The sequence below is a fragment of the Labrus bergylta genome, chromosome 8, assembly GCF_963930695.1.
Source record: "Labrus bergylta chromosome 8, fLabBer1.1, whole genome shotgun sequence".
Classification (NCBI taxonomy): Eukaryota; Metazoa; Chordata; class Actinopteri; order Labriformes; family Labridae; genus Labrus; species Labrus bergylta.
In genome coordinates, this window is record NC_089202.1 from 13,053,222 (window position 1) to 13,079,373 (window position 26,152).

The 26,152-nt window shown below is 41.5% G+C and overlaps 1 protein-coding gene across 3 annotated transcripts; it reads left to right on the plus strand.

The window, feature by feature from the left end:
* Positions 1-166: 166 nt before the first annotated feature.
* On the plus strand, positions 167-25,393 carry LOC109986468 (CUGBP Elav-like family member 3). 3 transcript variants are annotated; one of them, XM_020637131.2, is made up of 15 exons: positions 167-743; positions 976-1,005; positions 1,560-1,773; positions 3,138-3,220; positions 18,739-18,787; positions 19,250-19,378; positions 19,490-19,569; positions 19,877-20,032; positions 20,484-20,628; positions 20,887-21,036; positions 21,130-21,216; positions 22,021-22,125; positions 22,284-22,427; positions 22,640-22,804; positions 25,238-25,393. In XM_020637131.2, the coding sequence occupies exons 3-14, from the start codon at positions 1,629-1,631 to the stop codon at positions 22,765-22,767; spliced, it is 1,401 nt and encodes a 466-aa protein (XP_020492787.1). In that variant the 5' UTR covers positions 167-743; positions 976-1,005; positions 1,560-1,628; the 3' UTR covers positions 22,768-22,804; positions 25,238-25,393. The 3 variants fall into 3 exon arrangements, with proteins under 3 accessions (XP_020492787.1, XP_020492788.1, XP_065814190.1); XM_020637132.2 differs by having other exon boundaries at positions 168-743; positions 21,154-21,216; XM_065958118.1 differs by lacking the exon at positions 167-743 and having other exon boundaries at positions 978-1,005; positions 1,541-1,773; positions 21,154-21,216.
* The last annotated feature ends 759 nt before the right edge of the window (positions 25,394-26,152 follow it).

Below are 26,152 nucleotides of genomic sequence, written 5' to 3' on the forward strand. Positions count from 1 at the left end.
GCTTGAATGAGAGCGCTGTAAAGTCGAGTGAGCATGTAAATAATTGTTTACTTGACTTTTTTGTATGCGTAAAACGAACACAGATATTGACGGTCCCTGGGAGTTACGTCACAAGATAGCAACCACTCTGGTGAGATGAGGGGGAGGGAGAGAAAGAGTAGAAGAGATACCGGTATACGACGTGAAAAGCCATCTAGCCGTCGGACGAGTGAGACGTCAGAAGAAATTTGGGAAGTAGGTGAGAAATAGTCAGAAAGAGCACCCACCGGTATCTGTTGCAACAATACGCAAGGCTGAAATAGGCTGAGGAAAGGGAAACGAGTTTAAAACAGTTTAAAGCGGCGGGTTAGCCAGTTATCACTTTGTAATCAAAGAGGAATTAAGAGTAAGTGAAAACTACCAGGCTATCTCTGTCCACTCGCTTTCTGAGAGTCCAGAGGTTGGTTGAATTTCGGCGGGACCCGGTGACAAGCTGTGACACCTGCTACAGGACCGCAACCTCTGGACCTCCAGAGCAGTAACACGGGGGGGATATATTTGACAACCCATCCGAGCCTGTAGAGTCTGTGCTCCGAAAAGGAGGCGGAGGAGGAGGAGAGCACGGCAGGCACAAAGAGCGGAGAGCATCCAGAGAGGGGGGGAAGGAGGACGGGACAACAACGGGGACCCAAAAGCGAGCACCCCTTCTTTAATTTCTAATCCACACAAGGCAACACTGTGCCTATAAGCGTCCTCTGCAAACGGTAAGAACTTTGATATAAGAAGCCTGTACGTTTGATTGTGTTGTTTTGTTCTGGTGTGTGCCCGTGTGCATGTATATGTGTATGTGTACATTGAGGGGGGATCGGACAAAGAGCAAGGGAGCCCCATGACATCCGTGTGTATGCTGTAACCTACAGCTGGCTAAACAAAGAAACCGCTCTTTTGCAATGATTTACCCCCAATCACTCCGTTTCTTCTTTTTTCTGTGCATAGGGATCCTGAGCGCTGTTTAACCACCAAAAGGTAATACATGCTTGCATATATTTTCGATGAATATATATACATAATTGATAAGAGGGAAATAAAAGTCCCATCATTGTTTTATGATTGGCTAATTAACATTTGCGTAATTGTTTTAGCAGAACCTGCTTGAGCCCTTTGTCATCAGGCTTGGAAATAAAATCCCATAATCATGATCTTTATATTTTTAAACATTTGGGGGGCTCACTTTGAAACTTGGAATTATATGAAAATTATACATTTTGCAAAAAAAAATAATAGCTAATATTATATTTTCATTTTTACATGTTTCATGTAACATTGCCTCTACAATTATACTACAATAAATACAATTCATATCAAATCAAAAATAATGGCCCCAGGGGGAAACTAAGGATAATATTGTAATATCGTAGGAGCAAGTATTGCTAAGTGTCACATTAGTATTTAAAAACTAGTTGCTGTATTTGAAACCAAACTGCTAATAAGTGATATTTCTAGGGCTATTGTTTTCATCATCATTATAATGCCCACTTTCTGGCTGTCACCACTCATCCAGCATCGTTGCTCCTCTCCAGGGCTACCTGCTCCTGATCTGTCTGCCCCTCGGCCCCCGAGTACCCAGTCGTCCGCTCCACACTGTCCTGATGAAGGAGGCTGACGCCATCAAGCTATTTGTGGGGCAGATTCCCCGGAATCTGGAAGAGAAGGACCTGAAGCCTATCTTTGAGCAGTTTGGCAAAATCTATGAGCTAACTGTGATTAAAGACAAATACACTGGCATGCACAAAGGTAGGTCTCGCCATTATAACACAGGATTTACTTGGACAGAAAAGACAGATAGCTAGATAATAGATAGGAAGACATATGACAGTAAGACAGATAGATGGGTGGATATTCCTGCGCTGTGTGTAACATGTCACCATGGAAACTGTCACACCTATTCTCGTCTCCTTCTCCTGTTAACGCTGCAACATAAGATCATGAAGACAGGCACACAAATGCACACTGTGAACCAAACATCAAGAGACAAATTTATCGAGAGGGATACTATATAAAGCTGTGATGAATCCCTTTGTAATATATGGTAAAGACGACAGAGTTGAGCGCCTCCTAATGGTGTTAATGATTACGTGGCTTTAAATAATGGCCCCCCTCTAACAATAGATCGGTAATAAAACTGTAGAAAACACACACTCGCACACACTCTCTCCCTCACACACACTCCCACACTGACCTGAGGTTCTGTGTGTTATGAACACGATTAGGCTGTATGCTCCAATCAGTGTAATGGGCCTGTAAGCCTGGGTGACACAGGGGAAAGAGTCTGTTGTTTTGAGAATCCCCACGGCCACAGTATAAGCCCCTCTTAAAAGCAATGAGATGGACCATAAGATGTGTGTGTGTGTGTGTGTGTGTGTGTTGCAGACTTTACTGTATGTCGAGTCATTCTCAGTTCTCCTGTTGTACACTCTGTGTGACTGTTTCCCTCCTAATCGTCAAATCTGCTCTTCTTTACTCTGGATCTACATTAGTGTGTCTGGATGCTAACCTGCTGCTAATCTTGTTGTCTTAGTGCTGGTGACAGGTGTAGTAAACAGCTCTGGCCAGCCAGCTCTGCTACCTACCCCTCCCTCACACACACAGACACAGGTACAGCACATAGGAGAAACAGAGGGAGTGTATTTGGAGTGATCGTGAGGCATGCATAGTGGTTGGAATAGCGCAGGAACCTGACTGTGCCCAGCCTGTAAGGCCTTGTTAGCCCCGCGCACACTTCTGTGGTGCTGTCATGTGTGCTGACTCGTGCCGTGACGTTCTGAAATGTGCCGTGCCGTGGAGTGTCCTTCTCTGCTCTAGAGTGCATCATCATGATCTTGTCAAGTGTAGTTCCAGTGCATGATTATATTTATATTTTTAAGCTCTCGCACAGTTTTCCCCCCAGTGATAATTCAGAATAGTTAAGGAGCAAACAGGCAAACAGGGGTATTAGAAAAGAGGACTTTTAAATGATTTAAATGGTGTGTGACTGTGTGTTTTTGTATAGGATGATACAGAGACAGAGATAGAGAATGACAAATATTAGAGCTGCATGCTGACCTTTTCTACCTCTACTTTTCTTTTTCTCTCTCTCCCTGTCTCTCTCTATCTGACAGGATGTGCGTTTCTGACGTACTGTGCGAGAGATTCAGCCCTGAAAGCCCAGAGCGCTCTTCATGAGCAGAAAACGCTACCAGGGGTAAGTGCACACAAACAGACAACACACACTCGCGCACAGACATCCCCAGACAGTGCATACTTATGCAACAATGTACACAAGCTTGCACATACGCTCATATCACAGGAGCACCATCCCCCCATTTTCATATACAGACGTTTCCAACCACGCTGTATACACACCGATGATACACACTGACGCTCAGATCAGTGTGTGTGTGTGTGTGTGTGTGGGTACTATTGGACGTTCAGCTCCCATTAGTAACACTGTGACATAACTCAGCAGCCAGCAGGCATCTTGCTGCTGAGGACAAACACTACCTCTCACAGGAGACACATAGGGTACTCTGCCAGCATTATCATCTCCATTTCTCTGTCTTTCTCTGTCTCTCCATCTCTCCGTCAGTCCCCTCTCCTGTTACCCTCTGGTGATAGCTCCCGCCTGGAGAGAGTGTGTAATTAATGTAGCTGTTCCCCTTTGTCTCATCCCGGTCTCCCTCAGTCTCTCCTGTGAGGGATCGTTTGCTGCGGCTGGGCTCTGTTCATTATGGATGGGGCACCATGTGAGATTTGCGTCTGTCTCTTGGGCTGTACCTCTCTGTCTCTCCTGCTCTTTTTTTCTTTCTCTCTGACCTGGTTTTTCGACTGCACTCAAAATTTGATTTCTAGTTACTGTTTTGGAAAAAAAATCATTTGAACCCAATTTAAAAAAAAAAAAAACTTCTACCTAAACAAAAGAGAGTGCTTTGATTGTGTAAAATGTTTTTTGTAATGGACGATTTGCTTTGCAGAATTTAATAGACTGAACCTTCATCATCTCCCATGAGATTTTCTATGTCTCCCTTTATTTCTGTTACCCTGCCATGACCAGAGTTTACGTTCCTGCACCTTCTCTGCAAGCTGGAGTTGATAAGATCTCTGAGAGAAAATGGTTGGTTAAAAGGCTGAAAAGAAGGCTTTGGGGGAGGGGAAATGTTCTGAAGCACTAGAACACAAATCCATGCGGACATATATATATTGCAATCACGCATGCTTTTCCATGCAGCTCAGGAATGCCTCGTACAATGCAGCATGTTAATAATGACATTAATCCAATTAGGGTCTGCTAAGGAGTCTGACCTTTCCACTGTCCACTGCGTCTTATTCCTCTTTCCTGTTCTGCCCTTTGTCCTTTGACTCATACCTTCAACCCTCCACTGGCTTTTACTTCATCCTTTCCTGTTTGTGACATCAATAACTGTATCCTTGCGTAAGAGGAGATAGTTTGCTGCAATATCCAGATTAATTGTGATTTATATTCCGGACATTCAGAGGAAACATTTGTAGGGAGGATACTCGTTAGCAGTACAGATTTGCTAAAGAGCGGGCACATACACACACAATCAAAGGCACCACTCCCCAGAGGAAGAATAGTGCTGAAATGAGGGTGTGGCGATCATTGTTGGTTTTCAACAAGCCCGGACTGTTAATGAGCAACATTATTGGCATTCCTCGATTTGGAGTATCTTACATTGCCCTTTGAGTTTTTAATTTTTTGTAAAGAGATAGTGTCCCTTATTTGGTCTAGACACCTTCCCAGTAAAGAACATTCATAAATATGAACAATGTGAATACTGACATTTTTTTTTTTTTTTTAAAGAACACCTTCACAGGTTTCTTACTCTTTGCTGAACAACATGGTTAGATATGATTTTTTTGAAAATTAATTTTTCAGTCTAGTCTCTTATTGTGAAAAGATGATTAACAGAATTTTCCAGATTGTTTTCCCAAGAGAATTCCCAGAAGCAAAAGTGTCTTAAAATTCCTTTATTTTCTGATATATACTTCTGAAACACTCAAACTCTTCATATACTGACATACATGACAAAGAAGAGTAGCAAACCCTTTCATTAAAGAACATAGAACCAACGTTTGTGACATTTTTGCTTGGAAAATGACTGAAACAATAGTATGAGGAAAATTGTTGGCAAATCATTTTCCTTTGTGATCACTTCACTAATCTACTGATCATCGCTTCTCTTAAAGTTGAATCAGAAGTTTGCTTTTCAATAATTCCAGAGCATTAATTAAATGGCTTCATTTAATCTTGAATGCCACTGCATGGTGCAACATCTCCCCCTCCATGTCTCTCCTAAAACGTTTAGCTCTACGATCACTTTCCTCTACCTGTCCCTTCCTCTCCTCTATCCTGTGTGTCTTCTTCTCTCTCGTCTCTCTCCCTGCCTCTAACCGTCTTTGACAGGATTTAGAAATGACTTCAGAGAATTTCTCTCTCCCTCCTCACGCATCCTTCCATTGTCCTGCTCTTTTCTTTCCAAAAGAATTGCTTCTTCATCTTTCCCTTATTCCTCCTTTTATTTTTGTCCCCCAACCTTCCATGCTGTCCCTCTTTTACATTTTATCTCTTCTTTCCCTTCAAATCCCCTCTGTCCTCTGTTCAACTCCTCCCCCAGTTTCCCTGCACCAGTAAGAATATTACAGAATGTTCTCTTTTTTTTACACCCAACCCTGTCATCGCTAGCTTTTCTTCTTCTCTAAAATCTCTTCATGGTATCCTTCTTTCATCCCCTCTTTTTTTCCTGCTGTCTTATACTCGTTTTTTTCCCTCACTGCACACTCACACTTCCTCCTCCCGATTCTCATTTCACAGTCATTTATGGTAACCCTTCTTCTAAGTCCTCCTCTCAACGTCAGTCCCTCTTTCGCACTCTTACCATCACCCTCCTCCCCCCTCACAGTTCCTCTACCCCTCGTCTCATTTCCCCCTCCTCTTGATTAGTTGACCTTTTTGACCGTTTCACACCCCTGTCTCCTCCCTCTCCTCCCTTCTCACCCCCTTCTTTTCCTGGCTCCACTTGTTAAGCTGCATGATTAGTTTCTCACAAACTCATTTTCATAGTCAGATCCCAGGCCCACGGTTAGGCGAGGGGTGGGCTGAGGTGTGTGTGTATGCATATATATGTGTGTATGTTGGGATTGCTCTTAATTGCAGCTGCTGGTGGAACGTCAGGCACCTCATACAATTTTAATGGGGCTGTAGCATCAGACACTCATACAGATGTGTTTCTCTTACAAGAGAGAAGTGACAAGTCTGATTCTACAGAGGTCTTTTGCAGCTTCTGTCTGCCGCTCACTGATGGGATTTAACGCTGATTTAACAGTTGCAAGAAGAAACAGAGAACTACAGAGAAACTATACCTCACACATGTATACCCCGCTAGCTTCAGCAGGGGCAGTAGACTGTTAGGTTGGAAAATAAGGAAAAAGGACAGAGGGGTTGATAGATAGAGCTAGAGAGATGAACAGATGGCATTATCAGAGTGTCCTGCGCCTTGTGTTTAATTTGGACACAGAGAGGGAAAGAGAAGAGCAGAGGGAGCATGAGATGAAGTGAGGGAGCGGAAGAGACTTACATTATATTAGTCACAGAGGCAGAAATTCAGCAGCAGAACCACAAGCCCGTCCCACTGTCGCGCGCAGATGTTTTGGTGTATTAGATGTGGCACAGAGATTCCCTCTGGGATGCATTCACATGAAAGAGCTCAAGTTTTGCTGCTGCACATCAGTGTTAATTTGGAGTTGGAAATTGAATTTCTCATTCTGTTTTGCATGCAGGGTTTGCTCGAAATGAGAATAATGAGGCAAATATCCTCTTGAGATTTTAAATGTTTGCTGCCATTAATGTAACTTTTCAGTTTTACCTTGATGAGGCTTATCAAGACCTATGTACAATTTTGCTTCATGAGGGAAAAGGACATAAACAATACGACAGCAATGAGCAGATGTGTTTATATATTCAGTTGATTTAGTGACAGCAGAAGATATGTTGAACCACTGGCTGTGAGTTGTGTCAATACTGAGGGTTGGTTCCTGGAGGCTTACAGCACATGTCCGAGGTCAGAGGTCAGGGCTCATTGCTCGAGCTCTACTCATCACATTCAGGTTAGCTGTTTTCAGAGCTGTAAAAGTTTCAGGAGCACCCTCAGATGGCCATATCAACCGACATTAGTGATGGACCACCATTATGTAGCTCAATATGTTTAAAGAATGGGTTTGAATTGTTTATGATGAAAAATAAAGAAAGCTTGCCGTGTACACATTGACATAGGCCTATGCAAATTCTTATGGTGCAAGTAAGATAGTACAATTATTAATGTTCAGATTCAAGGAGGGAGGAAGAAAAATATATATAATTCTATAAAGTAACATATCATCTTAAACTATGTACAGTGAAGCCTTTTCTATCCAGAAGGGACTCTCACAAACTGATGGAACAGAAAGATTCATGCTTACAAACTGGCCAAAAATATACAAACACACACACAGAATTTGCAATAATCATTCATACAAAACTGTCCTTGCTTTAGCCTAATCCCTACAATCCATCTTTCCTCACTCTCTCTCTCTCTAAGGCCTGTTTAGATTTTAACCTCGTATCCCCCTCTCCTCTCTTTTTATCGCTCTGTCTCTCCCTAGGCTACTGCTGCTGTATTTCCTCCCTTATCTCCCCTCTTATCTTTTCCTTTTGTTCTTTGTCGTTGATATCTCTCTCTCCATTTAATCTGCACTCTCTCCTCTCTGCGTTTATATCTCCCTTCATCTTCGTTCTACTTCAAACACAACGTTCGCCAACACACACACACACACACACACACACACACACACACACACACACACACACACACACACACACACACACACACACGCACGCACGCACACACTTGTATACGATACAAACACACTCGAGCACATCTGTTTGGTCACGCTGGCATCCACAGATCTCAGTGTAGGTGAAATTAAAGTGTGATAAGCAGCTTACCAGGTGTGTGTTGTCATGCTCCGGTGCTCTCAAGGCAGCACTCTGCTCCCTGTTCTTTGATTAGAGCCAAACTGAAGCCAACAGATACACACACACGTACACACACACACACACTTAAATACACACATTGTACTCCCCATGACGCACTTGATGCCTAATAAATTATTAAAAAGCTATAGAGAAGCGCCACAGAACAATCAGTTAAGAATAAATGTAGTAGCAGAAGATCGATACACTTATGAAAAACATGATAAAGGTTTGTTGAAGTGATATTTATTAAATGCATAAGGTAAGACAGTGTTCTTAAGGTGATTAATTGGCTATTGCAAGGTCATGCAAACAAGACAACTATCGTTATGTATTTTATTGACCCCGGACTTTAGAGAGAAACGGTGGATTTGTTATTCATGTCACAGGCTGAAAGGGCTCTGTTTATTTACATGCACAGTATGTACTCACATGGACTCAGCTGGCTACTTGCATGGGGCAAGTAGCTTTAGTCAATTCATACTGTGTCAAATCATGGGTAGGGTAATGTAAGTACAGGCTATGGCAGATCCTTTAGCCCTACAGTCACCCTACAAAGTGAATAATGGAGCTACTTTCAAAAGCTATAGATTTTTCTAATATTCTGAACAGAAATAATTTTTTTTTTTAGATTTCTAGGAGAAATTAATTTTGTTAAACACCCCATCTGTCTCAGTAACATACTCTCACAGTATTTGGCAACATGATAGCCTTTTGTCTGAGGTTTTGAATATACTGTCATTCTATATCATTGGTGTAGCTTGTAGTGGGTCATCTTTGTGATAGAGAATCTTTGTCACTAGGCCAAATCAATCAACCAACATTTACTTATACCCAAAGGAGATCATTAAGGGGGGCAACACTCATTTACAACCATATTGAGTCAGTTACAGAATCAATTTAAAAACTGACAAAAAAGTGAGTATAAAAAAATCTTCATTGTTCAAATAAGCATCCCTAACATCTGTAAAACAATTTGGCTTGTTTTTGTTGGCATGTCTGTGGTGTTCAAACTGGTCCACACCATCTTTTCATGTGTCTGTTATCCAATATGTGTTGTTGATGTTTATCAGAGCCACTCCAGACTTGTTAATCTGTGTGTGTGTTGTGTATGTTCAGAGTGGGTTTCCATGTGGAATCTAAGATGCCTCGCAGGCAGTCTCCCTGTGGGGCAAAGCTATGATGAGCAATTATCCACTAGGGCGACTTAGTAGGCTAATTTAGCATATTTATGTGGTCAGCAGCACTGTTTACTATTCCCCTTCACTGCTTACTGCTGCACTTTCAATTTAGAACAGACCCCAGCTCCCTCTCTCATTCTCTCTCTCTCTCTCTCTCTCTTTCATTTCCTCTCCATCTCTTCCTCCTCTGCCATCCCTCTGCCTCTATCTCTCCTCGCCTGATGGGGTTTGTGATGTGTATCGCCACCACCCCTCCCTCATGCTGTTTCTCTATTTTTATCCTCGCTGTGTGTGGGATGGGAGAGGGACAGGTGTAGAATCAAGTGTGTGTGCCTGTATGTGTGTGTGCCAGCAGAAGATAGAAAGACAGGGTGCCAAAAAGAGAGAGACAGAGGGGATATGCAGAGTAGAGGGCTGTTAGTGTTGGGTTGTGTACAGCTTAGGCTAATGGGGATTTAGCATGTTTGTTTTTAAACAGAAGTCTTTGCTTTATGGGAGTGTGCGTATTTGTGCTTGCCATCCAAGTGTGTTCTTGTATGTGGATGCACATATGAGTGCATTTTGTGCATGCAACATGCACAGAGAAAGAGGGCCTGCCTCATATTTCACCACAAAATTGAGGCAGAATCTAATCATAGCCTCATAAAAGCCTGACCCTGGAGAGCGCCTGCCTCTTTAAGCCCTGACACGAACACACAGACACATGCACACACACAGTGGGACATTTTGTGTCTTTGCCAGTTTGAAAATTATGTTTGTGTGGACACATGATTACCAGGTTATGTGATTGTTCGATGCCAAATCTGCATCTCTGTGATGCAGAGCTCTGAAGTCTCACAAAGTTGAGTGGAGTCCATTTCTCATACCATCTGTTTTGTAAATCCAGCCTGCTACAGAAATCTGCAGGGCGCAGTTTCCACATTCATACAATGGAATGGCTGTTTAGTTTTAATTATCAGTCATCATGATGGCATCTGATGCTGGGTCGACATGTGCAACTTAAAGCTGGCTTCAAACCTGGAGTGAGGCACAGCATGGGCAGCTTTAGTGTGCCCATTTACAGTAAATCCTGGATTCACACATGGCTTACTGCAAGCTGCACACTTAAGGTGATGAAACTGGAAATCAAGGCATGCCCAGTGAAAATAACATTCACATTTGAATTAAATCCTGTACAAATAGTTGTATTTAATTTATAATTGTAAACACACAAGGGTTGTGTCTTTACGGATTTAAAATGAAAACATCATTAACTTACCTTAACAGCTGCCCAGATCTCAGCAAGGTGGGGCTTTGAATATATATATATGCAGATTAAGATCAAAATCTACAGTAGGTTGAATAGCATTGCCGATGAACCAGTGAGGAGAATAGAACGCAGATTACAGTCGGAAGTTGATGCCTTGATTCCAATGACTAATAGACCTAAAGTATTTAATTTATTTTCAAAGCTTTATCATTTAGTTTCTGGAATAAATGTTACTATGTGCAGATAACACATAATGCTGTGTAAGCTGGCTGTGACTCAACGTACAGGATCTTGAATTTAAGTTGAACAATTGTGCGACATGTGTTGTCACGTTTCACACAATTGAACTAAAATCTTCAGCCTGCCATCCAGACACCTAGTCTCAGCATGCAAATGTATACGTCTGCCTGCACTAAGTTGTACATACAGAGCAGGGCCCAAACTCAAAGAGTGTGTGAATGAAAGGGGGTTAAGAGTACTGATGGAGGAGGGCCATGAAGAGGTTTGGCATGAATAGGGCTGTACAGACAGGGAGGGGGCAGGGTGAGACAGGGGAGGAGCAGAGGAGGTCGGGTTAGAGAGAAGGAGGAAACAAGACAAAAGTTTGCCATAATGAGCGTGGAGGAAGGGGCAGGCGGGTGGTGTGTGGAAGAAAGGGCTTTTTCTGGGTGGTGGAGAAGTGGGAGGGAGTCAGGGCGCACTTCTGTCAGTTTAAACAGAGACATCTGTCAGAGGGGGCCTCTGGTGTGTGTCTGCATATGTGTGTGTCTGCATATGTGTGTGTGTGTGTGTGTGTGTGTGTGTGTGTGTGTGTGTGTGTGTGTGTGTGTGTGTGTGTGTGTGTGTGTGTGTGTCTATGTGATTAGGCAGGCAAGGGGATGTTAGGTCTTTAGCTGCACCTGGGGTGTGACCTCTGCACTGAGTTCTCCTCTCTAACCACACTTCAAACTGCTGTCTTTAAATATCAGCCTTTTCACACTGACCACAGGGCATAGCCGGAGCTTTATAACGCCAAATTACACTGTTGTAGATCCCCACACTTAACAATGCTCCATCCAACAGTGGGAGAAGATAGAAGAAAAGGACCACAGGCCCTGTGTAGCTCCTTTCTGTTCGGTTTATTAAGGACTGATTCAAGTTCTTTTTAATTTAACAATTTAACATGAATGTAGGTTTATGCAGAGTAAAATGAAATGATTTAGGTTCTTATTACATTACTTTTCTTAGTTCATGTTGATTTTATGAGCTTTTGTAGATTGTATTTATTTTTGTCTTGTCTGTATGGTTTATTAGATTTAAAGAGTTGATCAGTGCTTGATCACATTTTCCACTCCATAGAAAATACAAATAATGCGAATAAAGAAAACAAGAGTTTGGTGAGGCCAACAGCAGGTAGATTAAACAACTTTTACGAGACAAGCTTAGCATTTCTTGGATGGCTTAAGGTGTTAGAGCAATCTTAAAATACTGTCTTGGATCCAATCAGCTAAATATTAACACCTTAGTAAGTGACCACAGCCTAACAGTCAACATACTAAAAACTGTTAGTATCACTTAATATACACCTCTAAAAATAGTTATTAAGTTTCCTTCTATGTGTGCACAAAATAATTAAAGTCAATATTAGGTTCTTTTAACTTAGTTTCCAGCAAGCCTTTATATGAAATTGCGGGTTATTTGCATAATTTTTTAGGAAATCCTTCCTAACACTGTAACTATCTGAGCATCCAAAAATGTGCCACTGGCAGTGTATTGAATGTAATCTCACTGAATATGTGATTTTTGCAATCATGAATTTGTATGGATTTGAGCAGCCTTTTTAATTCACCAGCTCATTTCCCAAAGGACTTACATTCCCTAAAATAGAAAGAAGGTCCAAGTGCATAGGTCTAACAGTTATCCGCTATAGTGCTGCTGGATTATGTTGGACTAAATCCAGAGGATCAAATTTCAGGGAGTGCTCCACCGCTGCATGCAGAATGCTCTCATTGGGGTTTGACAAAAACAGCATAATATTATAGGCATCAACAAGGTAGTTAATTCTGCTTTATGTACGATTTGATGCCATTACTATGCAGAGTGATAAAGACAGACAGTAAGTGAGAGAGAGGAGGGAATGTGTTGGTAATCCATGCTCCAGTAGAGAGGTTGATGAAGGGTTAACTGTCAGATAATGTATTGAGTGGAGGAGAAGGAGGGCAGACTTCTCAGGTGTGAAGAATCGAATGAGAGAGACAGCAGAGGGAGGGATGAGAGCAGGGGGATGGGCTGCTCAGGAGCCTGTATTATGGTTGCAGGCCCCCGTTACCAGGCAACCAAGCAGAGAGAGATGCCAGGTTGCTAGGTAACCCGGGGGATGCAAAGCCCAGCTAGAGTGATAAAGAGAGACACGAGAGAGAGAAGAGGTGGGGTGGAGATGTGCTGCTGGGCTGCTCCACCTTCCCGCTCACTCTCTCTCTGTTTGTCACACGTCAGGGTCTTTATCCAGCTGTGGATCAGAAACCTAATGCAGTTTCATCAGTGAGCCAGGGGTTGCATGCTTCAATTTCAAGCCAGGTTTACTGAATGAAAAACACGCAAAAGCACAGCAAGACCTCTGTGGATTATTGTTACACGGATGAGTCAAGCAATAAGTTGATATAAAGATGAAACGTTTATAATATTACTCTGGTTATCTGGTTATTACAACTGGATGCTGTTGTGGGTATGAAGACGTACTGCTACTGATGATTATTTTCATTTGTGCCAATTTTATTCTGGATCACTTATTTTTTGTTTGTTTTATAACCAATGGTAATCAATTTGATCAATTGATAATTGAATAGTACACAGTCAATGTTTCTTCCAAATGACCAATTGAAAAGCTCTTGGTTTGTCTAACATACAGTCCAAACCGTAACAAGATTAATGTACCCTTCATTTAAACCTAAAAAAATTTTAATCCAAGATTTGGGATTTTCATTTAGTTTAAGAAACAATTTATTACCACAGCAGGTACTGTTTGCTTTTTCACTTAACTTATTGATTAGCTGATTAGCTGACTGACAGGGATCACATCTGTTTTGAAAAAAAGTAATGAGAATTTAAGTATTTGACAAACTGTTTTTTTAAGTTAATTTCTTCAGTTTTATACTTTTAGACTATTAGGCTTGTATTTTCCACTTTTTTGTTAATTGTTTAGCTAAATAGAGGAAAATTCAATATATGTGAAAACGTATTTAACAATAAATGTGATCATAACTACAAGATGATCATATCCATACCACATTTGATTGTTTGCCAAAACTGTCTTCTGAAAACAACAGCGTCATAGCATGAATATAAAAACGTCATGACGTCAACATCACAGCTATTCAATCAAATGTATTTTAATATTGTTATTCAAAGTATTGCTCTGGTCTAAATGTCATACAGCCGTTTGACATTTACACAAGAGGGTTTTAGTAATGGAATGGAAACAATAGACCTCTTTCTATTTATAATTTTAACAATGAATTTGTATTAATCTGCATCAAAAGTCAGTTCTGAAGCAGTATTATGCCTCTTTCAAATTAAACGGTCAATAGTAGTACTAATAGCATCAGAACTGCTGTTAAGATATTTTTTGTTCACTATACTAACAAATATGAATTTGTAACTGCAGCAATGACTGACGAAAATATGAGACGTAGAGTAGAAGAGACTCGAAAAAAATAAGTGAATAAAAGAGAGGAGGGAACGGATGGAAAAAGATAAAGAAGAGAGGCTCATGTCATCATCAGGAAGAGGGGGGGGGATTATGAAGTTGAGAGTTAAAAGAGGTTGAATTGAGGATGGGGGAGAGAAAGAGGGAAAAAATAGTGTTTGATGCTGGAGAAGGGATATAAATAGTTTTCTCCTCTTATGCATGCTGGAAAATGGACATCTGAAATTGTGTGGATGGAGTACTCCAGAGGGAGATTGAAGGGGGGAAGGGTGTGTGTGTGTGTGTGTGTGTGTGTGTTTGGAAAAGCGATAAGAAGAGAGAGTATTTGTGTGACTGTACATACACACACAATAACACACCATTGTCTGTTGTCACGCTGTAATCACTTTTAGATTTCGGTTTGCGTGAACATTTGTGAGTTTTTCCCTCCAGTGTTTTGATGTCATCAAAAAGGGATCAAAAGACCAAAAAGATAACATTGATTTAGCACTGTACTTTAATCCTTGTTCCGGATTGTGCACGTACACACGCACTGACATACGCACACTTCCCCCTACCCTCATAATGTGGCGCAATGGTTTGTTCCACTGATTTTGTGTAGGTGGGGGAGGGGGGAGAATACGATTTGATTGGATAATCCAAGGATTTAATATCCCCTAATCCTGGCACAATCCTCTCTGCTTTACTGCAGGGAGTAAGATTAACTGTGTGTGTGTAGTATGTGTTTGTTTCTGTGTGCGTGAAAAGGGCGGGCAAGGTGCTCCGGGAGTGAAGAAAAGTGTGGGGAATTCTGTGAGTGTTTGTATGTGAGTGACATGCACTGTATCTGTGTTGGAACCACAGCATGCAAATGGAGCTTTGTTTGCATGCAGGGTTTGGTCAGGCGTCAGTATGAGTGGATGTGCCTCAGCAGAGTGGCTGTAGTTATTCAGACACACACATGATCATATATCACATATCTGGCCCTCATGCATTGCCACACTGCTGCTGCTCACATACGAATCCTTGGTCCTCAGAGATACACAAACTCTCAGTGAGGGCTTCTTAGCATGCAGCAGGACAGATCAAACCTCACTACAGTATGAATCCTGCTCCTTGTACGAGCGCACGTTTGCAGATGGTTACTGTTGATTAAGTCTTAATTGGAACGTGAGTAATTAGAGGATAATTTGACTTGAAAGGAGCGTGTGGCTGTTCATGTGTGCTGGAGTTAAGACGAAGAGCGAAAGAGTGGAGTACAGTGTGACTGACTAGCAGTGACTGTACTTTATTTGCATTTTTCTCTCAGGCTCAAGGGAATTTTAATTACTCTACTGTAATATAGATTCAGCTCCCTCACCTTCTCCCCCTCTATCTCTTCGCTCTGAGCCAAATCACATTTATTTCTCCCTTCCCACATCTTATTCTCGTACGTTTTCTGTCCTGTTTTTTTGGTTCTCTTACATTTTTACTCATTTGTCCCTCAAGATAAAGTTCGTTATAGGAAAAAATAATGAAGAGGAAATCATGCAGCCAGCAAAGCACTCCTTCAACATAAATTCTTTGTTTACCCGAAGAGCAATGCAGTTGCCCTCGGCAACAAGCATCCTTGTTTACCTACCCAGTGTGCCGTCATATGATCGCCATGACAACGAGCTGGTTGCCATGCCATTTTTCCGATGCCATTGTGTTGTCTTTGCTGTGGCAGTGTGCACCTCTCACCTGCTGTCTTGTGTTCAGATTCTCTGCTGTTTTTAAACCATCTTCATCCATCTTTATTACATTACAGGAATTTTATAACACTTGGCACATACACATACACAAACACACACATACACACACACACATTCTTAGAAACAAACTGATAAGCTTGGATTGATAAGCCGTAGTTGGCAATCATTAGATGCCTCTGCTCAGCCTGTTTTACCATCACAGGGGTGAGCTTGAATAGGCCTAATGAGAGGAGAAATGGAAGAGGTGATGGATGGATGGAAGGATTGAGAAAGGGTTAGTGGACACAAATCTCGCTACAATCAGCCTGCGCTACAACACAGCCCCAAATCAATGAACAAGATGGGACTGATCGATGAGTTGATAGCGCAAGATGGATGGCCACATGGATGGACAGCATTAGCCCCAGGGCTGAGATATGATGGATGGATGGATGGGTGGATGGATGAGTGGATGGATGGATGAGTGGATGAATGGATGGGAGGACATTATAAAAAGGGCAGTGGGTTTATTATTTGTAAGTTTATGTTTATGCAACAGCTCAAGTCATTAAAGATGTGTTGTTAAAAATGTACATCACTCCTTCCTCTGCAGAACCTGTGCGTTTGTGTGTGTTTGTGCAGACCTGATTTTATCGGTGTGGGTTTGCACCTCGTACTGTGTGTGTGTGTATATGCTGGCCTTGCCTTAGATCAATAGCTCTGTGGTGACAGCTAAGAGCTGATTAATCAAATGTATGGACCAGTCCCTCTCTGCTCTGCCCTCTCCTCAATTACCAGCTTCATTACATTGCCTTAACACCCCGCTGGGACCTTTCTCCATTCTTCCTTCTCATCCCCTCCCTCTTCCTTTTCCCCTTCCATCATCCTGTGTTCTTTCATCTGAGTTTTTCTCCTCTCTATCTTTGAATAACTCAAAATACCTCTCATTCCCCTACATTGTTACAATCACTTTCTGGCTGGCAGTGGAACAAAGAAATAATTGATACATTTTCTTTTTCACTGCAGTACAGATCAGAACTTTAAATCTGACTCTAAATGAAAACAATGTTTGTTCAGAAAAAAAACGGATAGTTGTTCAAAGATTGTAATGGAAAATTGGTGTGTCTCCTTCACAGTCATGATGTTTATTTCCTTTTTCTGTTTCAATCTGCCCCTCTTATCTCCTTAACGTTCCTGCCTGCCCCATCCATTTTTCTTCACTCTTTTTCTTGCATTTCTTCCCTCTTTTCATCACCATCACTCTGCAGCCCTTTCTCCTCCCCCACCCTATCCCTCCGGCATTAACACTGTCTCATTGCCTTAGTGCTATGACTAAGCAATGTGTGTGTGTGTGTGTGTGTGTGTGTGTGTGTGTGTGTGTGTGTGTGTGTGTGTGTGTGTGTGTGTGTGTGTGTATAGGATGTTTTTGTGCCTTTGTGTGTGTGACAAACCTGTGCATCTGCAGATAGTATATGCACTGAGGGTCTTTTCAGAACATGCGTGTGCATGCACACATTATCATGGATTTCTGTAGTCGTGACATTTTTTCGAAAGCCAGAGTCACGACTGAATCACCCCCCACCCCTCCCCTTTCCTTCTACCAACCCCCCCCCCCCCTTTCTCCCCCTCTCAATTCTTTTTGAATCATCCTCTCAGGGGCAACTTTTCTTTCATCCTCCCACTCTCTGTCTCATTCCTCGTGTTAGCTTCTTTTTCCCATCCTTTCCATTCACCCTCTTGGTTCCTCTTGGCCTTCCACCTGCCCTTTCAATCGGCCGAAGTCAGTGGAGATCCCCCAGGCCTTTCTCTTTCTCTGTTCCTTTTTCTCCAACCTCTTATTTTTAGCTGAGTGCGCCCGTTCCCTACACACACTTGTCATATCATCCCACTACAATACCCCCCCCCTCGCTCTTCTCTCCATCTCAATCTACTCTTGTCCCTCATCTAATCCAAAGTTCTTGTGTAATCCAGATCAACTGGCCCTGCATTCTTAATCTCGTCACTTCTCAATCCCCCGTCCATTCTGTTTGTGTGTGTGTGTGAGTGTGTGTGTGTGTGTGTGTGTGTGTGTGTGTGTGCGTGCGTGCGTGTGTGTGTGTATGTGTGTGCGCTCCAGAGTGACAGAGACAGTAAGATTGTGTTTTGACAAAGAAAGAGAGCAGCTTGGGGACAAAGTTTAGATGCATCTGTCACCTGCTGACCTTCATTTATCAGTGACTTGAAAACCACACGGACACACACACACATCATTATTGTACATCTTACATCATTTTTCATACAACACAGATAAAATCCTGTTCTCCAATTAAGTCTGCAAGATGAGTTCATCTTTGATACATTGTTTTTATTTTGTGGTTTTTATTGTAGTCTGTTAAAGTTTTGAAAAAGGTTTCCCTAGGGATTGTTTAAAGAAAACACCCTTTTTGTTTATTATGATAAATTCAATTTCTCAATTTCTTTCAAAAAAGATTATTCACCAAACTGTCGATTTAATAAAGAAGGAACTCCTGTAGCTCTTTTTAAATAATTTGACCTGCTTCCTGAGATCTTTTATATCCTTTGTTATTCAGTTTTTAAAATATAAACCTTGTTTCCATTTATGAAACTATATTCCTGATTTTCACCTAGATGCAAGAAAACAAATCAATCTTTTTTAAGCTGTTCCTGGACAAAATATTTAAAAAAATAATGGTGGATATAATGTAAGGTCCATTTGGTCCTGATTATAAAAATATTTTTTTCTTTTTCTGGCCGTTGTTATTTATCAAATGATGATCAGCAATGTACTTTGTTATTTTGCGCTTATAGTAGGAGTTGATTTAAAAGAAATGGAGAAAGACTTGTTTTTGTTGACTTTCTGTCTATGTTCTTTCTTCATTGTTCCTCAGATGAATCGGCCAATCCAGGTGAAACCAGCTGACAGTGAGGGCAGAGGAGGTGAGACATGCACTTAAAATAGTAACACACTCACACACTCACACACACACACACACACACACACACACACACACACACACACACACACACATTTGAGTGTGTCAGTGGTCAAAGCTGTGCTTGTTGGCTTACTTGGACTTCTTCTTTAAGTACACAAACACACACACACACACACACACACACACACACACACACACACACACACACACACACACACACACACACACACACACACAAACACACACACATTTGTATCACAATCTTTCCATTCCCCTCTCTTATAAGCTTTCACATAGTCAAGACTGCTCCCTGGTGGACACACATGGTAGTGTCCTGAGACTGATCGATTTCCCCTCACACAGCTTCTATAGTTTTATTAAAAGAGATTTGATCAGGTAGAGGGAAATTAAGGTAATGGCATATCCTCTTCTTCCTTTTATTAACATGTCCTTCTACTCTCAGAGGACAGGAAATTGTTTGTGGGCATGCTGGGAAAGCAACAGAGTGACGAGGATGTCAGAAGACTGTTTGAGCCCTTTGGAAGCATAGACGAGTGTACTGTGTTGAGAGGACCTGACGGCACTAGCAAAGGTAAAACACTACAGTACATCTGCTCATGCATATACACATACTACCTTATATCATAAAGTACTATGCTGTGATTTAATTATATGTGTACTCAAACTGACTGTTTTGTTTCAGGATGCGCTTTTGTAAAATACCAAGGACACTCTGAAGCACAGGCTGCCATCAACAGCTTGCATGGGAGCCGCACAATGCCTGTAAGTTGCATGTATGAGATTACAATTGATTTAAAACAGGCACACAAAGGGTAAGCACATATTACATAATGGCTGTATGGTCCTCCAAGGCCATTTACATAAGTCACAGTGGAGAGTTTGCTTTGGTCCTGTTCTTGGCGACCTCTTAAGTCTTGGAGGATTGGCCTGTGCCTGACAGAGAAAATGAATGAATCAGTGAACATGCAGCCCAGTCCCATTAAAACACGACATGTTCATCATTTCATTCATGACATAACGTAATTCTGCAGCTGAAACTTAGCGTCTGTTTCATTCTCTAACCACACAGGGAGCGTCATCCAGTCTGGTGGTGAAGTTTGCCGACACAGAGAAGGAGCGGGGACTGAGGAGGATGCAGCAGGTGGCCTCCCAGCTCAGCATCTTCAGCCCCATGACCCTCAACTTCCCCGCCTACAACGCCTACACACAGGCAGTCAATGCACAGGCAAGCAGTGCACCAACAAACACTCTGCTCTGTACACACAGATATACACACTAAGTTTGTAAAGAGAGTGCTGTGCTTATGAAAGGATGTAATAAGTTTGAAGAGGCTATCAGTGGTCTAATTGGAGCTAATGTTATTACACAGACAACAGAACATACGTCATCTGGCATTAGCTTTCCCGCAACACACAACCATTAACCCACTGACTCAGGACATAATGGCCTTGTAATTAGATCTCTATTCATCTGTTCCTCTATCACTCCCCCTCCATGTCCTTTCCTCTCATTTCTTCCCTTCTTTGTCTCGCTCTCGGTTTTCCCATGTCTATTTAGCTGTTCCTTTGTCTTACCCTCTTTTTCTCTGTGTGTTTGTCCTCCGTCCTCCCTCCTGCCACTCTTATTCCTCAATCCCCTTGCTCACTCTCGCTAACTGTTTCCTTCTCCGTTTGCAGCTTGTTCAACAGCAGGCCCTGGTTGCCCAGTCAGCGTACTTGTCTCCTGTGGCAACAGTTGCCGCCGTACAGATGCAGCAGATGGCGGCACTCAATGCCAACGGAATCATTGCCACACCCATTACATCCATCGCGCCATCTTCGGGTAGGCTCAAACAGTCACACAGCCAAACTCACACCATCATAAATAAAAATAACAATTTGACTATTTTCATAGTAATACATTAAGTTTTTAGGTGTGAATAAGAACAATAAATTAAAGAGTGTTGTGGTTTTTTATTAATCTGCAATCTTCCTTTAGATACATGTTGTTCGATAGCTGCAACAGGGCAGCAGCATGGATGATGAAACAGAGTGAAAGAGTTGCAGTAACACAGTATTATTATTTTGTCTCTGTCTATAGGTACAAACACTCCACCAACTATGGCAGCAACGCCTGTGCCAGCTCTCCCTCCTCCAATGGGAGTGAATGGCTACAGCAGTTTGCCCGCCCCCACCAATGGACAACAAGCAACAGAAGCCCTCTACACCAATGGCGTTCACCCATATCAAGGTATTGTTATCATATGTGAGAATCATACAGATGTATCTTCAACTTGGTTCTAAATATTAAACAAAGAAAACTCCTAAATTTATTTTTTCACAGCTTGCTTTTTTTCTCGCTCTTCAGCTCAGAGTCCAGCAGCTCTGGACCCTCTACAGCAGGCATATGCAGGCATGCAACACTACACAGGTTAGTATATGCACAGATTAAAGTTCTGACCGGATGTAAATTTGCTCCATATTCTTCAAATTAATTATCCTTTAGCTCACAACACTTACAATTTTGGGTATATTGCAACATTGGACCACTATACTTGGTGTACAGAAAGATATGGCCAAATAGATAGATAGATAGATAGATAGATAGATAGATAGATAGGGAGAAAAACCCAAATGCTAAAAAAAAAAATCACAATGTAAAGCACTTGAAAATCTCTTCAGATCAAGTAAAGAGACACATCTAATTTGCTTATTACAAATTTTTGTGTCATTATTTTGCTAATCAGCATTAAACGTTATGGCTCAGTAATATTAATGTGCAGATAAGCAGACAGCTCATGTAGTCAGTTAAATAAAGACTTTATAAAATGGGGGACAAAGAAGTCAAACTGTCTGTTTTCAGTTTGACCGCCCTTGTTTCAAGGATAGTGTTGTTTCAAGGGCAGTTAATGGAATTAGTTTAACCATGATTTATTTGATTTCCCCTTGACAAAGGCGACACAGCATTTGCTGGTAGTAACCAAAGATAATCATACCTTCACATCTTTTGTATATATGGATTGTTGCTATGGAGTCAGGGGGGCACTGTAATGTGTAGATTACAGCCTCAGATCAACACTGAAATTAACACTTGCTCCATGTTACTGTTACAGTTAGCAGTTTTAACCTTCAGCAGGACACATCTCAGTTCAATTGAAAATACTCTATTGGACGCTGCTGTGTTGCCACCTGTTGTTTTTACCCAATCACACTTTGTTACTGTCTCTCCCAATAGCGGCGTATCCTGCTGCTTACGGATTGGTTGGGCAGCCGTTCCCCCAGCAGCCAACACTGGTTGCCCAGCAACACCAGCAGCCCCAGCAACAGCAGCAGAGAGAAGGTGATGTGACTTCCTGTCTGTCTGGGGGCCACACCCCTCTCTCCAGTGATGGTGTTCAAAGTTGTTTATCACAAGGGTTTCACTGCTTGAGATCATTTATCACACTCTGCATAATGTGTCTGTGTCTGTGTGTGTGTGTGTGTGCATGTGTGTCTCAGGTCCAGAGGGCTGTAACATCTTCATCTACCACCTGCCTCAGGAGTTCAGTGACTCCGAGATGCTGCAGATGTTCCTGCCCTTTGGCAATGTCATCTCTGCGAAGGTGTTTGTTGACCGAGCCACCAACCAGAGCAAATGCTTCGGTGAGACACACAGACAGGGAGAGGGGGTTGAGGGAAAAGGGGAGAGACTGGAGAAATTAAAGGACAAGACAAAAACACAGGGGGTGACTTTGCGAAGGATAAGATATTGCGTCAGTTTAATCATTGTGTCTTTGGAACATTACAACAAAAGAACTGTGTGGAAGAAAGGCTCTGTTGAAAAACTGTAACAACTTTCTTTCTCTTTCTTCCAGGATTTGTGAGTTTTGATAACCCAGCCAGCGCTCAGGCTGCCATCCAGGCCATGAATGGCTTCCAGATCGGCATGAAGAGACTGAAAGTGCAGCTCAAAAGGCCCAAAGACGCCAACCGTCCATACTGAGTGATATATGAGAGGAAGAAGAAGACATGAAAAAGAGGTGAGAGGTGATGAGTGACACAACTTACAAGAAGAAGCGAGGTGTTGTATGTTTGAGGATCAGGAATATGAAATTAGCCCAGCATTAGCTGTTACACTGCAAAGCTAATTGATGGTAAAAAAAAAAAAAAGTTAAAAAGAAAAGCTAAACATGAAATATCAGTAAATTAAAGTTGGGTTACTCATATAAACACAACTTCATAAACTCAGGAAAAGTGAAAGTACTAAAATATTGTTTTCCTTTTTATTTTCTTTCACAACCTATTTTTTAATTTTCTTTCCTGCTGTTTTGATCTTTTCCTGAAACGGCAACTTACCTCACCCAAGATCCTTCCGTCCAATCATAATACACGAGGACCCCATCGCTATGGCAATGGTTGCCTAGTGACTGATAAAGCCCCGACCCCCCCTTCCTCTCACATTGTTGTAAGTTGATTGGTTGGCCTGTGTTTGGGTTGCTGTGGCGATTGATTGCCTGTGTTGGTTGCCCTTGGCAATTTTTGTTCTGTCACCTCGAGCAACCAGCCATGCGTTGACCTGCATGTCCTGTTGCTGTAGTGACCACAGACTGTGTTTGGTGCATTGTGACTTTATTTTGTATTGACCTGTGCACATACTGATCAATAACTGTCAATAGCCAGGACTGTACTCAGAATCAATTGATTTAATTGGATATTTGAGACACTTAATGATTGTATAGTAATCTGATCAATTTTGTAGCAACGCTTGTTACTTTTTCGCAGCTTTGTTTTTGATCAGTTTCTGTAGTGTTCTGTTTGGTGTCATTATTATTTGAACTTACTGTTTGGGTAAAGTAGTGAGCGTGGGCATCTATGTGTACATATGTGCCTGTGTTACACTATTAGTGTGTAATACAGGAGTGCATAACAATCCTTGTCGTACTGGTGTTTATATACAGAGGTTTCTCAGAGGCTTCCATAGTGGAATGGTGAATAAATATAAACTACAGTTTACTGAAACACTTGACATTCATTTTGATTGATAAAAAAACGTTTAAATGATTTCATGCTTTATACAAATAACAAGCCATGTTGGACAAGAAGCAATGTAATGATTATGCATTGATAACTTTAAATATGGCTTAAAATGGACATACAGGTTAGGACAGAAAGGAACAGAAAGGCTTTCTGAGTTAATGACAAAAGCATACAATTATGGGTGAGCATGCATTTTGTTGAGCTGTACTCTGATAGGCTGAGTTTTAAATTCCTGGATTCTGATTTGTTACACTGATTTGATGTGGCACCTCAGTTTTTTGCTCCTTTGTTTCTCTTCCTTGGCATTCTTTTACATCTTCCTTCACTGCTTTTGTGGTGTTTCCCCCCTCTTCCCCTCACTACTCCCTTTCTCCTGCTCCTCCAGTCTCTTTATCTCCTCTTACTGCCCCCCCCCCCCCCCCCCCCCCCAGAGTCTTTCTTCGCTTCTCTTCATCCAGACCTCCTCTTTCTATCCCTCTAGCTCGTGTTTTGAGGTAAAGGGTATGTGGTTGTTATGGTGGAAAAACAAGTGCCTCTTGCTTATTGGAGAACAGCCTTCAACTATAGGAATTCTGGGAGAAATATAACATAGAGAGAATAGAGTATCTCTTAAGTATGAGGTAAATTTAATCCTCTACAAACCCTAACCTTTACTAAAGAGGAGAAAGTGTGTAGCTGCTGTCAGGCCGATGTGTGGACGCTTCGTCACATGGCAGCACACTATAAATAAAGGATTCTATTTCTATTTCGAGTCAAACTTTTCCAAACAAATCCTTGCGCATAGTAGAGAATACTGTAATGTGTATTGGACCTATCTACCATGAATTGAACCGCTGCCTCTAAATCAGCCTGATTAAAACTATCACCCAGAATTTCTATACTGCAAATGCCAGAGAGTGATGCATGTCGGTAGTAGTGTTTGCTTGCCATGATCAAAGGCACACAAGCGCAGCACATGTCGATAAAATCCCACACACATAAACGCAGAAACTGAGCCTTTAAAAAGCACACATGCAAACCTCCAGAAACACACTTCCAATCACCCACGAGAGAACATGAATAATCGATTTTCACTGTGTTGATCTGCATGATTCAGACACTGTGTTTGTATGTGTTCAAGCACCATGATTTATTGCTGATGAGAGACAAGAGCTTTACAACTGTGAATGATGCCTTCGTGTTTTTCTCACCGAGATGAAACTGAAATAAAAAGACGAGCTAGGAGCATCCCAAGCTTTAGTTTGCTGCAAGACATTAATAGCAGTATGAGTCATGCCTACTAAAGTGTTTTTTTGAAGGGAGAGGGGCACATTTTGTCAGATGTAAAGATGAGACAGAAACATGGAGCTCTATTGTATTTATAACTTAACTCTCTAACTTATCCTCCTCCTCTGTCCCTCCCTCTCTCTACCTCCCAACTATCCCTCCCTTCACAGGTGATCATTCAGAGTCCAGCTGAGGTGGAATCCCAGGGTTCATAGTGCTTTCAGACTGTCTGCTACCTTTGAGCGTCCGGGGAGTGCAGCCACAAACACACACACACACACACACACACACACACACACACACACACACACACACACACACACACACACACATACACAAAAATACACATGCACTCTGAACACTGAATCTCAAATGGTACAATGCTGATATACAAATGTACATAAAATGCACAAACATTCACACCTGCTGACACACAAATACACACATTTGACACAAGTCAGTAAATTTACATATAACAGCCAAGAGGTTGGAATGACGATGGTCTGTTTGCAGTTTGCCAACAGGGTGTTTAGTACAGTTAAGATGACTAAGCGTATAAGGAAGGTACTGATGAGAATATACCATGTCTGTTACATGACAAATATAAAGGGGCTGATGTTTCATAATTAAAAAAACGAAAGAAAGTACAAAAAAGACGACTAAATGAGTAGGTTAGAGAGACTTTGGAGAAAATCATAATGATGTGTAAATAATTTAGTTTACAAAGAGCTGCATTTAAAAAAAACAGGAAAAATGCAAAAAGAATACTACTTTAGATAAACACTGGAAAGGACACAGCAACATTATTGTTATTATTATTATTATGATTATTATTATTATTATTACCACTAGTACCATCATCATCCTCATTAAGGGATATTACATTCCAAATTGTAAAATGGGAAATCACTAACCTATTTTAAATTTCTACTTAGATTTTAGGTGAAACTTGGGGGAGGGGGGATTGCACTTTTATTCGGGAGGTTTTAATATTTGAGCTATTTTTTATTTATTTACTAATTTATCAATTATTTTGTTTATTGGGAGAAGGGGTTTGAGTGGGTTGCAATATTTTAATTTTAGAA